Below are 14,065 nucleotides of genomic sequence, written 5' to 3'. Positions count from 1 at the left end.
CTTTTTCTCCTTCTTCAGCTGTGGCTCAGTAGGTAACACACTCGCCTCTGAGTCAGCAAGTTGTGGGTTCAAGTCCCGCTCCAAAATTCTAGGCTGACGCATCACTCCAGTACTGAGTGCTGCACTGTCTGAGGGGCAGTGCTGAGGGATGAGACGTTAAACCGTGGCCCCGTCTGCTCTCTCAGGGGGACGTAAAAGATCCCAGAACACTCTTTTGAAGAGGAGCAGGGGAATTATCCCCGGTGTCCTGGGCCAATATTTATCCCTCAATCAACATGACAAAAACAGATTACCTGGTCATTATCACATTGCTGCTGCGTTTCCTACATTACAACAGCGACTACACTTCAAAATATAGATAATTGGCTGGAAAGCATTTTGGGACAGCTCTGAGTTCGTGAAAGGCGCTACAGAAATGCAAGTCTTCTTGCTTTCTGGTTTTGCCGTGCCATACATGCCCAGCAGCCTGGCTGAGGAAACTATCTTCTGATCTCGGCTACTGCTTTTCATGCGCCTCTGTTTTGCAGAGATGTAAATGTAACTCGAGGATTGCACTTAAACTGTGGATCAGGGTGAAGCTCTTCTGGAAGTGCAGCCTTCAGTGTGGCTTTTCAACTGTAATCTTCTCACCGTAATGTGCTGTTTATTCAGGCCACTGCTTATTACCTCAGTATTGGGCATTAGATCCTCCCAGTATTCTTCGACAGCGAGCTCCAGGAGCATCATGTTTTTGCTTTTGCCGAGGTTCAGTTCTCAGAAGTGTTGACTGAAACATACTTTCGCCTTTTCATGTCCTCTGACACATCTCTGTTCAGGACACTTACAGTAAGACCCATATGTACATTTGCCTTTTATTGCATTTCCCAATCACAGGGCATTCAACATCCCAGGTATTTGGACCTCTCCACTACTTCCAGCTCACCATCTGTGCCTAATGTCTTTTGTCTTCTTTCATTGTTCCTCCTGTAGGCACTGTAATGTATGCACCCGTGAGTATGCTCACAGGTTTGTTGAGCTGTCGAGTTAGGAGTGGCTTAGCCAGTCACAAGACTCAATAAAACCCCAGCCAGTTGGGTTCAGGGGATCCACGATGAGGCAGGTGATTGTGAGCCTGGTGGATGAACTAATAATGTGTAGTGTGATTGTTAAACCTTTGCTAATAAACCAACTAGTTCTTAATAGCAATGCGTTGCTATGAATTCTTAAGCAAAGAACCCATGAAGCAAATACATTACAGGCACAATCTTGATTTTTGGGAAGCTGATGTTGTTAAGCCCTTACCCCTTCATAAGAACATAAGAAATAGGAGCAGGAGTCGGCCATATGGCCCCTCGAGCCTGCTCCACCATTTAATATGATCATGGCTGATCCTATCATGGACTCAGGTCCACTTCCGTGCCCGCTCCCCATAATCCTTAATCCCTTATTGGTTAAGAAACTATCTTTGTCTTAAATTTATTCAATGTCCCGGCTTCCACAGCTCTCTGAGGCAGCGAATTCCCCAGATTTACAACCCGCTGAGAGAAGAAATTCCTCCTCATCTTATCTTTAAATGGGCGGCTCCTTATTCTAAGATTATGCCTCCTAGTTCTAGTCTCCCCTATCAGTGGAAACATCCTCTCTGTCTTGTTAAACCCCCTCATAATCTTACACGTTTTGATAAGATCACCTCTCATTCTTCTGAATTCCAATGAGGAGGCCCAACCTCCTCAACCTTCCCTCATAAGACAACCCCTTCATCTCCGGAATCAACTTAGTGAACCTTCTTTGAACTGTCTCCAAAGCAAGTACATCCTTTCGTAAAAATTGTATGCAGTATTCCAGGTGTGGCCTCATCAATACCATGTATAACTGTAGCAAGACTTCCCTGCTTTTATACTCCATCCCCTTTGCAATAAAGGCCAAGATTCCATTGGCCTTCCTGATCACTTGCTGTACCTGCATACTAACCTTTCGTGTTTCATGCTCAAGTAACCCCAGGCCCAGCTGTACTGCAGCACTTGCAATCTTTCTCCATTTAAATAATAACTTGCTCTTTGATTTTTTTTCTGCCAAAGTGCATGACCTCACACTTTCCAACATTATACTCCATCTGCCAAATCATTTAGCTCTTCCCTTGGTTTTATGTCATGGGGACTTACTCCCAAGAAATTATAGTGTCACATTACTTCTAGTTCAACCATGCTCAAGACATTAATAGGGCTAAGGGTGAGCCCCATTGGTAGAGGAATTTCATTTCCTTTGGGTATTCCAGCCTAAAGCTGTGTAACCAAGTCACGCGTAATGGTCCGTACCAGTTTTGAACATTTCCTCGGTTGCCAAGAGTTGCACGGTCCCATTGTTCATTGCACTAAATCCGAAAAGAATGATAGAGGGTCTCAGCTGGGGTTTGGAATGGGAATGGCAGTTAAGAGTGATAGGGGTTCGAATATCAGGCAACAAGTGAGTGTAGGACAAACTCCCGAGGACGATGACTAACCACAGGTAAACTGCAAAAGAGTTCAAGCACAGTGGAATTTCCCTCCAAGGTAATCTAGCAAAACGTCAGACTATCAGTCTAACAACACTGCCAACTTTATTCAACCCTGACCAGCTGGCTTCCTTAGATGATTTTCCCACAATTCCCACAGCACTGTTCCGTAGATTGTTGACTGGTTAAGAATTGGAATTTTGAGACTCCGTTGGTTGCATGCTCCAAACTGTGAGGTATGCATGGAGCTGACATGTTTGCAAACAGCCACCAGTGCCTTCAATAAATAAAAGTTGGAAAATTATGCAATATTCAATATTAAGAATGTACCCAAGAAAGAATTGTGGCAAATCACAGCCATGGGTTCACTAGTGTCGTGGCGGAGGTGCGCCGAATATTTGTGGCGGAGAAGCGGCAAGCGATCGTAGTGGAGGTGCGGCAAATGGGGGTGCAGGGCCCAGAAGAGCCGAGGGTCCAAGGGCAGCACGGGCCAGCCCACACTGTGATATGTGTGCGCACTCGGTCCGTGCAGCAGAGCTGGTCTCCAGTCGTCCTGGTTTATCCTTGCAACTGGATAAAGGCCTAGCTCTGTCAAGCCCGTGTGGTGGCTGATGTGCAACGGTCACAATACGTTAAAAAAAATCCACGCACAGGCATCTTCCACCCCTTGAGTTCAGGACTGGAATATCGGGTCCTTCGTTGAAACATCTATGAACTCATCCCTTTTGGTGTGGAAACAAGTCATCTTCGTTCGAGGGACCGCCTATGATGATGATGAGTGCCATGGTTCAGTGGATAGCACTCTTGCCTCTGAGTCAGAAGGCCGTGGGTTCAAGTCCCATTCCAGAGATTTAAGCACATAAGGTAGTACTACACTGTTGGAGGTGAGGTCTTTCAGATGAGACGTTAAACCGAGGCTCCGTCTGCCCTCCCATGGCACTATACAAAGAAGAGCAGGGGAGTTCTCCTGGTGTCCTGGCCAACATTTATCTCTCAACCAATACTTAACAGATGATCTGGTCAATTATTTCATTGCTGTTTGTGGGACAAATTGGCTGCAGCGTTTTCTACATTACAACAGTGACTATACTTCAAAAGCAACTTCATTGGCTGCAAAGTCCTGAGGTCGTGAAAGGCGCTATATGAATGCAAGTCTGTCTTTCCTTTTTTCACGCTGCCACACCATTTTATTTCTTGCTTCGTTTTTTTTTAAAAGGTTTAAATGTTGCCGTTTAATTTTCTTTCAGAGTTTGTTTTTTCTGTTTGTTTCCTGCATCGTGGCACTTCAGTCTGTCCCCCATAAACACCACAGCCCGGCAGAAATTGGCATTCGCAGGGGTCCTCTTCACGTTCTGTCTACTGTTCGTTCTTATTTTTATGGAATATCAGCGTTGGAGACCACAACACGGGGACAAAGACCTGGAAAAGTAAGTAGAACCGAAGAATAACACCGATGTCACGAGTTGAATCTATAAGGCTGGAAATTACTGCCGACAACAACAGAACAATACTTAACACCTTTTCCTTTGTTTGACATTCCTCTGTCCATTTTTTTTAAGCGGAGGTGGTGACCCATTTACGAATGCTTCTGTTAAAATAATGGGCCGTTAAATGTGTGCTAAACATTTGCCCGCTGTTATCGCCAACAGTACCTGCTAGCCAATAGAATTTCCGGATTTCATTTGCCTGGCACAGGAATTAGCAAAGGTTGGGAGTGCTGCACACAAGGCTGCCCTGTCTTGGGACGGTGCAAGCATCGATGGGCCTGATGGTTTCTATCACCCTTTTTGTATGTTGGTATCTGCATACCTTGATTATAACAGTGCCAAATCAGTACCATTGCTCTGATTTTAGTAAAAAGTAGCAGTGGTCCTCTGAGAAAAACAATTAACTGATTTGCGCCATATCGGCATGAATTGTTTCTTGAGCAATTTGAGTTCTCTAATATCCGAGTGTTGCTCTGATGGTTACAGATCTGTCGTAAGTAGTGGGAGCGATCTAAAATGATGAGTTACACAATGATAAAATGTATTGGCTGAAGTGCAGTTCTTCCCCCATGGTGTATATGTTTTTTATCAGTGGGTTGAGTGACGCTTGTGTCAGATGGATGAGGGGTGATCTTATAGAAACATTTAAAATAATGAAGGGGATAGACAGGATAGAGGCAGAGAGGTTGTTTCCACTGGTCGGGGAGACAAGAACTAGGGGGCACAGCCTCAAAATACGGGGGAGCCAATTTAAAACCGAGTTGAGAATGAATTTCTTCTCCCAGAGGGTTGTGAATCTGTGGAATTCTCTGCCCAAGGAAGCAGTTGAGGCTAGCTCATTGAATGTATTCAAATCACAGATAGATAGATTTTTAACCAATAAGGGAAGCTAGATGGCCTACTCCTGTTTCTAATTCTTATGTTCTTATTAATGTTGGGGAAGTCCAGAACCAGGGGTCACAGTCTAAGGATAAGGGGTAAGTCATTTAGGACCGAGATGAGGAGAAACTTCTTCACCCAGAGAGTGGTGAACCTGTGGAATTCTCTACCACAGAAAGTTGTTGAGGCTAATTCACTAAATATATTCAAAAAGGAGTTATTTGTAGTCCTTACTACTAGGGGGATCAAGGGGTATGGCGAGAAAGCAGGAATGGGGTACTGAAGTTGCATGTTCTGCCATGAACTCATTGAATGGCGGTGCAGGCTCGAAGGGCCGAATGGCCTACTCCTGCACCTATTTTCTATGTTTCTATGTTTATAACATGGGCCTATACGCTCTGGAGTTTAGAAGAATGAGAAGTGATCTCATTGAAACATACAAGATTCTGAAGGGTATTGACAGGGTAGATGCTGAGAGGTTGTTTCTCCCTGGCTGGAGAGTCTAGAACTAAGGGGCATAGTCTCAGGACAAGGGGTAGGCCATTTAAGACAAAGATGAGGGGAAATTTCTTCACTCAAAAGGTTGTGAATCTTTGGAATTCTCTGCCCAGAGGGTTGTGGATGCGGAGTCTCTGAGTATATTCAAGGCTAAAATAGATCTATTTTTGGAGTGTAGGGGAATCAAGGGATATGGGAATAGTGCAGGAAAGTGGAGTTGAGGTCGATGATCAGCCATAATCTTATTGAATGGAGGAGCAGGCTCGAGGGGCTGTATGGCCTACTGCTGCTTTTATTTTTTATGTTCTTAACATTGCACTGGGTGTATAGTATAATAAGTCGCGGTCAAATCAAAAACAATAGTGATAGAAAAACTGTGACTGCTGTGATATGAAATAATACAAAGATTTTGCAAGAATTACATAGCAGTTCAGGCAGCCCTCAGAAGGGACAGGTAGTTTAACATTTCAGAAGATACCCCTTCATCATAACTGCTTTGTCAGAGAGGTGTAAATAATGGGTTAAATAGCATTTAAACTAATACAAATATAAAGAATACTAGTTGATATCTCGTGGTGCTATGCACAAAGAGTCAAGACTATGTGTCGTCCCCATCAACATCCTGGGGGTCACCATTGACCAGAAATGTAACTGAACCAGCCACATAAATACTGTGGCTTCAAGAGCAGGTCAGAGGTTGGGTATTCTGCAGCGAGTGACTCACCTCCTGACTCCTCAAAGCCTTTCCACCACAGGTCAGGAGTGTGATGGAATACTCTCCACTTGCCTGGATGAGTTCAGATCCAATAACACTCAAGAAGCTCGACACCATCCAGGACAAAGTAGCCCGCTTGATTGGCCCCCCATCCACCACCTTAAACATTCACAACCTCCACCACCACCGCACCGTGGCTGCAGTGCGTACTATCTACAAGATGCACTGCAGCAACTTGCCATGGCTTCTTCGGCAGCACCTCCCAAACCTGCGACCTCTACCACCTAGAAGGATAAGGGCAGCAGGCGCATGGGAACACCACCACCTCCAAATTCCCCTCCTAGCCACACACCATCCTGACTTGGAAATATATCGGCCATTCCTTCATCGTCGCTGGGTCAAAATTCTGGAACTCCCGCCCTAACAGCACTGTGGGAGCACTTTCACCACACGGACGGCAGCGGTTCAAGAGGCGGCTCACCACCACCTTCCCGAGGGCAATTACGGATGGGCAATAAATGCCGGCCTTGCCAGCGACACACATAGAAACATAGAAAATAGGTGGAGGAGTAGGCCATTCGGCCCTTCGAGCCTGCACCACCATTCAATAAGATCATGGCTGATCATTCACCTCAGTACCTCTTTCCTGCTTTCTCTCCATACCCCTTGATCCCTATTGCCGTAAGGGCCATATCTAACTCCCTCTTAAATATATCCAATGAACTGACATCAACAACTCTCTGCGGTAGGGAATTCCATAGGTTAACAACTATCTGAGTGGAGAAGTTTCTCCTCATCTCAGTCCTAAATGGCTTCCCCTTATCCTTAGACAGTGCCCCCTGGTTCTGGACTTCCCCAATATCAGGAACATTTTTCCTGCATCTAACCTGTCCAGTCCCGTCAGAATTTTATATGTTTCTATGAGATCCCCTCTCATCCTTCTAAACTCCAGTGAATACAGGCCCAGTCGATCCAGTCTCTCCTCATATGTCAGTCCTGCCATCCCGGGAATCAGTCTGGTGAACCTTCGCTGCACTCCCTCAATAGCAACAACGTCCTTCCTCAGATTAGGAGACCAAAACTGAACACAATATTCCAGGTGAGGCCTCACCAAGGCCCTGTGCAACTGCAGTAGGAGCTCCCTGCTCCTATACTCCTCACAGCTCACACCGCCACCCAGCTTAGTGTCATTGCAAACTTGGAGATATTACACTCAATTCCTTCATCTAAATCATCAATGTATATTGTAAATAGCTGGGGTCCCAGCACTGAGCCCTGCGGCACCCCACTAGTCACTGGCTGCCATTCTGAAAAGGACCCATTTATCCCGACTCTCTGCCTCCTGTATGCCAACCAGTTCTCTATCCACGTCAGTACATTACCCCCAATACCATGTGCTTTAATTTTGCACACCAATCTCTTGTGTGGGACCTTGTCAAAAGTCTTTTGAAAGTCCAAATACACCACATCCACTGGTTCTCCCTTGTCCACTCGACTAATAACATCCTCAAAAAACTCCAGAAGATTTGTCAAGCATGATTTCCCTTTCATAAATCCATACTGACTTGGACTGACCCTGTCACTGCTTTCCAAATGCGCTGCTATTTCATCTTTAATAATTGATTCCAACATTTTCCCCACTACCGATGTCAGGCTAACCGGTCTATAATTACCTGTTTTCTCTCTCCCTCCTTTTTAAAAATTAAATTAATTTAAATTAGCTACCCTCCAGTCCATAGGAACTGATCCAGAGTCGATAATGATCACCAATGCATCCACTATTTCTAGGGCCACTTCCTTAAGTACTCTGGGATGCAGATTATCAGGCCCCGGGGATTTCTCGGCCTTCAATCCCATCAATTTCCCAAACACAATAAGGATTTCCTTCAGCTCCTCCTTCTCATTAGACCCTCGGTCCCCAAGTATTTCCCGAAGGTTATTTGTGTCTTCCTTCGTGAAGACAGAACCAAAGTATTTGTTCAACTGGTCTGTCATTTCTTTGTTCCCCATTACAAATTCACCTGAATCTGACTGCAAGGGACCTACATTTGTCTTCACTAATCTTTTTCTCTTCACATATCTATAGAAGCTTTTGCAGTCAGTTTTTATGTTCCCTACAAGCTTCCTCTCATACTCTATTTTCCCCCTCCTAATTAAACCTTTTGTCCTCCTCTGCTGAATTCTAAATTGCTACTTTTTCTGGCCAATGTATATGCCTCTTCTTTGGATCTAACACTATCCTTAATTTCCTTTGTTAGCCACGGTTGAGCCACCTTCCCCGTTTTATTTTTACTCCAGACAGGGATATACAATTGTTGAAGTCCATCCAAGTGATCTTTAAATGTTTGCCTATCCACCGTCAGCCCGCTAAGTATCATTTGCCAGTCTATTCTAGCCCATTCACATCTCATACCATCAAAGTTACCTTTCCTTAAGTTCAGGACCCTTGTCTCTGAATTAACTTTGTCACTCTCCATCTTAATAAAGAATTCTACCATATTATGATCACTCTTTGCCAAGGGGCCTCGCACAACAAGATTGCTAATTAGTCCTTTCTCATTACACATCACCCAGTCTAGGATAGCCTGCCCTCTAGTTGGTTCCTCGACATATTGGTCCAGAAAACCATCCTAATACACTACAGGAAATCCTCCACTACTGTATTGCTACCAGTTTTGTTAGCCCAATCTATATGTAGACCTTGTGAATTAATTTTTAAAAGTCTTCAGGTGAGGTTGGGTTAGAGGGCACAATGATATAATTCAGTAATGCATTCTGTCCTTATTTTTCTATTATAAAGTCTTATGACCACATTTGTCATGGAAACAGCCTACGTAAAGTTGTCATACTGTAATTCCACCCTCCTGCCAGTAGCGATGGTGCAGCACTGCCACTGGTAGGAGAGTGTAATTACAGAATGTCAAGTTGATGTGGCAGTTTCCATTATAAATGCGGATATAGAAATTTATAATGGAAAAAGTTAGCAGGAAGTGTGTATAGACATAACATTTTTAATTTTACTCATTCTCCCATGGCATTGCATACTGTAAATTGGAGAATATAGTCTCTTTCTTCCCAGTCTCTGCTGTCCTTGTATTACCATTTCTCTCTATGGGCTCAATTTTCTTCAGTTATCTGTGCTGTTTTTTTGGCCTAAATTAAAATATCCAAGTTTCCCCAAAGATTATGCTCCAGCATAACTCAGTGACGATATTTTTAGGTTAGTTTTTTTTTGCATCAATGGGGGCATAATCTGCCACCCGAGCTAATTCTGGCCATTCAAGCAAGTTTGGCCAGCTTCAATTTATTCCAATTTTTCTTAGGACGGCGTGTGTAATCGCTCTGGAAAAACTTTCTGGACAGTTAACAAAATTGTCGCAGGTAAGAGAATCAGCACAGTAGATGCAGTTCCATGGCCCGGACAGCAGCAGGAGAGAGAAGGGGGGGGAGGAGGAGGAGGCGGGGGGAGAAGGAGGAGAGGGGGGAAGGGGAGGGGAGGGGAGGGGGGGAAGGGGAGAGGGGGGGAGGGGGGAAGGGGAGGAGGAGGAGGAGGGGGAGGAGGGAGGGGGGAGGGGGCGTGGCCTTTCGGCCAGGGTTAGGAATGGCAACCGGCACTGGCAGGGGAGGGAAGCCTTTTGGCCAGAGCTAGGAATGGCATCGGGAGGGGCAAGCCCTTCGGCCAGGGCTAGCAGCAGTAACCGGGAGGGGGAAGCCCTTCGACCAGGGTTAGCAGCTGTAACCAGGAGGTGGAGGCCCTTCGGCCAGGGCTAGCAGCGGCAATCGGCATTGGGAGGAGGTAGGCCCTTCGGCCAAAGTTAGCAGCGGCACCGGGCACCGTGAGGGGATGGAGGCCTTTCGGCCAGGGCTAGCAGCGGCAACCGGCATTGGGAGTAGGGAGGCCCTTCGGCCAGGGTTAGGAGCGGCACCGGGCACCATGAATAGGGTGGGGGGGTTAGACTTTTGGCATAAACACTTTAATAATTTAATGCTGGAATGCTGCCATGCATCTTTTACCCTCCAACGCTTTACTTGCTTTCAAAATTCAATTGAAAAAAATTAGAATTGGGAAAGAAAGTGCCTGTTTGCCTTTCTCTCTTTGTTTCTTCATGTGGGTGTGTCTCTCTCTCTCCCTATCCCTTCTGTCTCGCAGGTTTAAACCTTTAGATTAAGCTTTTCTGTCGCCTAAAAGCAGATGAGGAAATTTACTGCCTTCAGAATTCAACTTTCTTTTTAAAAATTGAAGTAACATTATGCCAAGAAAGATTTGCTCTTTCTACCTCACGCATTTTCTTTCTAACCTGTGTGCACGTGCACATTTAAATAAAAACTATGAATTTTCAAAAGTTAAGCTTTTGATATTTGTCATCTAACTGCTTCAAATCATTTTGAAAAAACGTTTGAACAGAAGGTGCCAGCTGCTATAGAATCGTGACACGAGCAAGTTAGTTGGATTCAAATCTAGGATTTATATAGCGCCAGTCACGACCACCAGACATCTCAAAGCACTTTAGAGAAAATGGAGTACTTTTGGAATGTTGCCGCTGTTGTAATGTATGAAACGCGGCAACCAATTTGCGCACAAGCGAGCTCCCACAAACAGCAATATGATGATTGACCAGATAATCTGTTTTTTTCTTATGTTGATTGAGGGATAAATATTGGCCAGGACACCGGGGATGGGCAGGCAGACTTGGGAGGGCAGACGGGGCCTCGGTTTAACGTATCATCCGAAAGACGGCACCTCCGACAGTGTAGTGTTCCCTCAGCCCTGCACTGGGAGTGTCAGCCGAGATTTTCTTTTTGCTCAAGTCCCTGGAGTGGGACTTGAACCCACAATCTTCTGGCTCAGAGGCGAGGGTGCTACCCACTGAGCCACAGCTAACACCCTTTTTGCAGTTGAATAGGGAAGATATTCTTTTCAAATTTCACGGTACATTCGGTGTTAAATATCATAGCTATAACTCAGAATCTCTGCCCATAACCTGTCACCGAAGATTTGTAACTATCCTGCTCTATCTACAGCCCAGACACAGGCTCCTGCCAAGCTGTGCAGTCATTGTTAGCCATTCTGTTCCCATCATAATCTCCCACTTTGCAGGAACTCAATCAGGCTTATTTATTATTCACCACAAGGACCAGCCATCAGATCAAAGATTCAATCAGCGATCTCTATCAAAACTCGCCAGTATTATTCCTTTTTCCTGTAAGACTTCCCATCATCAGCTGAGCCAAAAGCAGTACTTCAACTTTTTGTGTCAAGATTTTTCAAATCTTTTACAAACTTAGTTTCCTTTTGGCTTCATTAGCAGTAATTGCTGTAGGTATTAATGCTACATTTGTGAAACGAGAATGAGTGTGACGCCACTGCTGTATAAGAACATAAGAACATTAGAAATAGGAGCAGGAGTAGACCACCTAGCCCCTCGAGTCTGCTCCGCCATTTAATAAGATCATGGACTCAGCTCCACTTCCCTGCCTGCTCCCCATAACCCTTTATTATCTTATTGCTTAAAAATCTGTCTATCTCCGGCTTAAATATATTCAATGACCCAGCCTCCACAGCTCTCTGGGGCAGAGAATTCCCCAGATTTACAACCCTCTGAGAGAAGAAATTCCTCCTCATCTCAGTTTTAAATGGGTGGTCCCTTATTCTGAGACTATGTTCCCTAGTTTTAGTTTCCCCTATGAGTGGAAATATCCTCTCTGTATCCACCTTGTCGAGCCAACTCATTATCTTATATGTTTCGATAAAATCACCTCTCATTCTTCTCAACGCCAATGAGTATAGGCCCAACCTACTGAACCTATCTTCATAAGTCAACCCCCTCATCTCCGAAATCAACCTAGTGAACCTTATCTGAACAGCCTCCAATGCAAATATATCCTTAACTACGGAGACCAAAACTGTTTGCAGTATTCTAGGTGTGGCCTCACCAATAACCTGTACAGTTGTAGCAGGACTTCTCTGCTTTTATACTCTATCCCCTTTGCAATAAAGGCCAACATTCTATTTGCCTTCCTGATTACTTGCTGTACCTGCATACTAACTTTTTGTGTTTCATGCACAAGGACCCCCAGATCCCTCTGTACTGCAGCACTTCGCAATTTTTCTCCATTTAAATTATAATTTGCTTTTCTATTTTTTCTGCCAAAGTGGATAACCTCACATTTTCCCACATTATATTCCATCTGCCAAATGTTTGCCGACTCACTTAGTCGGTCTATATCCCTTTGCAGATTTTTTGTGTCCTCCTCACAATTTGCTTTCCCACCCACCTTTGAATCATCTGCAAACTTGACTACATTACACTCAGTCCTTTCTTCCAAGTCATTAATATAGATTGTAAATAGTTGGGATCCTAGCACTGATCCCTGCGGTACCCCACTAGTTAGATTGCCAACCCGAGAATGAACCATTTATCCTGACTCTCTGTTTTCTGTTTGTTAGCCAATCCTCTATCCATGCTAATATATTACCCCCAACCACGTGAACTTTTATCTTGTGCAGTAACCTTTTATGTGGCATCTTGTCGAATGCCTTCTGGAAATCCAAATACACCACATCCACTGGTTCCCCTTTATCCACTCTGTTCATTACATCCTCAAAGAATTCCAGCAAATTTGTCAAACATGACTTCCCCTTCATAAATTCATGCTGACTCTGCCTGACCAAATTTGCTTTCCCAAATGTCCTGTTACTGCTTCTTTAATAATGGACTCCAACATTTTCCCAACCACAGACGTTAGGCTAACTGGTCTACAGTTTCCTGCTTTTAGTTTGTCTCCTTTTTTGAAAAGGGGCTTTACATTTGTGGTTTTCCAATCCACTGGGACCGCCCCAGAATCCAGGGAATTTTGGTAGATTACAACCAATGCATCCACTATCTCTGCAGCCACTTCTTTTAAGACCCTAGGATGTAAGCCATCAGGTCCAGGGGACTTGTCCGCCTTTTGTCCCATTATTTTACCGAGTACTACTTCATGAGTGATAGTGATTGTAATAAGTTCCTCCCTCCCTATAGCCCCTTGATTATCCACTATTGGGATGTTTTTAGTGTCTTCTACTGTGAAGACTGATACAAAATATTTGTTCAATGTCCCTGCCATTTCCCTGTTCTCCATTATAAATTCCCCAGTCTCCTCCTCCTTGTGGATCAATATTTATTTTAGCTACTCTTTTCCTTTTTATGTACCTGTAGAAACTCTTACTATCTATTTTTATATTTCGTGCTAGTTTACTTTCATAATCTATCTTCCCCCTCTTTATCATTGTTTTAGTCATTCTTTGCTGGCTTTTAAAAGTTTCCCAATCCTCTGGCCTTCCACTAATCTTGGCCACATTGTATACCCTTGTTTTCAATTTGATACCATCCCCTATTTCCTTAGTTAGTCACAGATGGTTATCCCTTCTCTTACAGTCTTTCCTTCTCATTGGGATACATTTTTGTTGCAAGTTATAAAATATCCCCTTAAATGTCTGCACTGCTCATCAACCGTCCCATACTTTAATCTATTTTCCCAGTCCACTTTAACCAACTCTGCCCTCATACCTTTGTAGTCTCCTTTATTTAAGCTTAGGACACTGGTTTGAGATCCAACTTTCTCACCCTCCAACTGAATTTGAAATTCAACCATGTTATGGTCATTCATTTGTAGAGGATCCTTTATTAATCCTGTCTCATTACGTGGCACCAGATCTAAGATAGCCTGCTTCCTGGTTGGTTCTGCAACGTACTGTTCAAGGAAACTATCCCGGATACACTCTATGAACACTTCCTCAAGGTTATCCTGGCCAGTTTGTTTTGTCCAATTAATATGATGGTTAAAATCACCCATGATTATTGCCATTACTTTTTCACAAGCCTCCATTATTTCTTGATTTATACTCCGTCCAACAGTGTAGCTACTGTTAGGGGGCCGATAGACTACGCCCACCAGCGACTTTTTCCCCTTATTATTCCTTATCTCTACCCAAACGCATTCAACATCTTGATCTTCTGAGCCACTATTGTTTCT

At 44.2% G+C, this 14,065-nt stretch overlaps 1 protein-coding gene across 2 annotated transcripts in view; it reads left to right on the top strand.

The window, feature by feature from the left end:
* The window catches only part of LOC139260191 (ectonucleoside triphosphate diphosphohydrolase 4-like), a 124,665-nt gene that overhangs the window by 20,956 nt on the left and 89,644 nt on the right, over nt 1-14,065 (top strand). For both annotated transcript variants that reach the window (XM_070876464.1, XM_070876463.1), the window contains exon 3: nt 3,718-3,897. In XM_070876464.1, coding sequence (XP_070732565.1) covers nt 3,718-3,897 — 180 coding nt within the window. The remainder of the gene's footprint in view (nt 1-3,717; nt 3,898-14,065) is intronic.

The sequence above is a fragment of the Pristiophorus japonicus genome, chromosome 3 (assembly GCF_044704955.1).
Source record: "Pristiophorus japonicus isolate sPriJap1 chromosome 3, sPriJap1.hap1, whole genome shotgun sequence".
NCBI lineage: Eukaryota > Metazoa > Chordata > Chondrichthyes > Pristiophoridae > Pristiophorus > Pristiophorus japonicus.
This window is presented reverse-complemented; position numbering and strand designations above follow the sequence as displayed.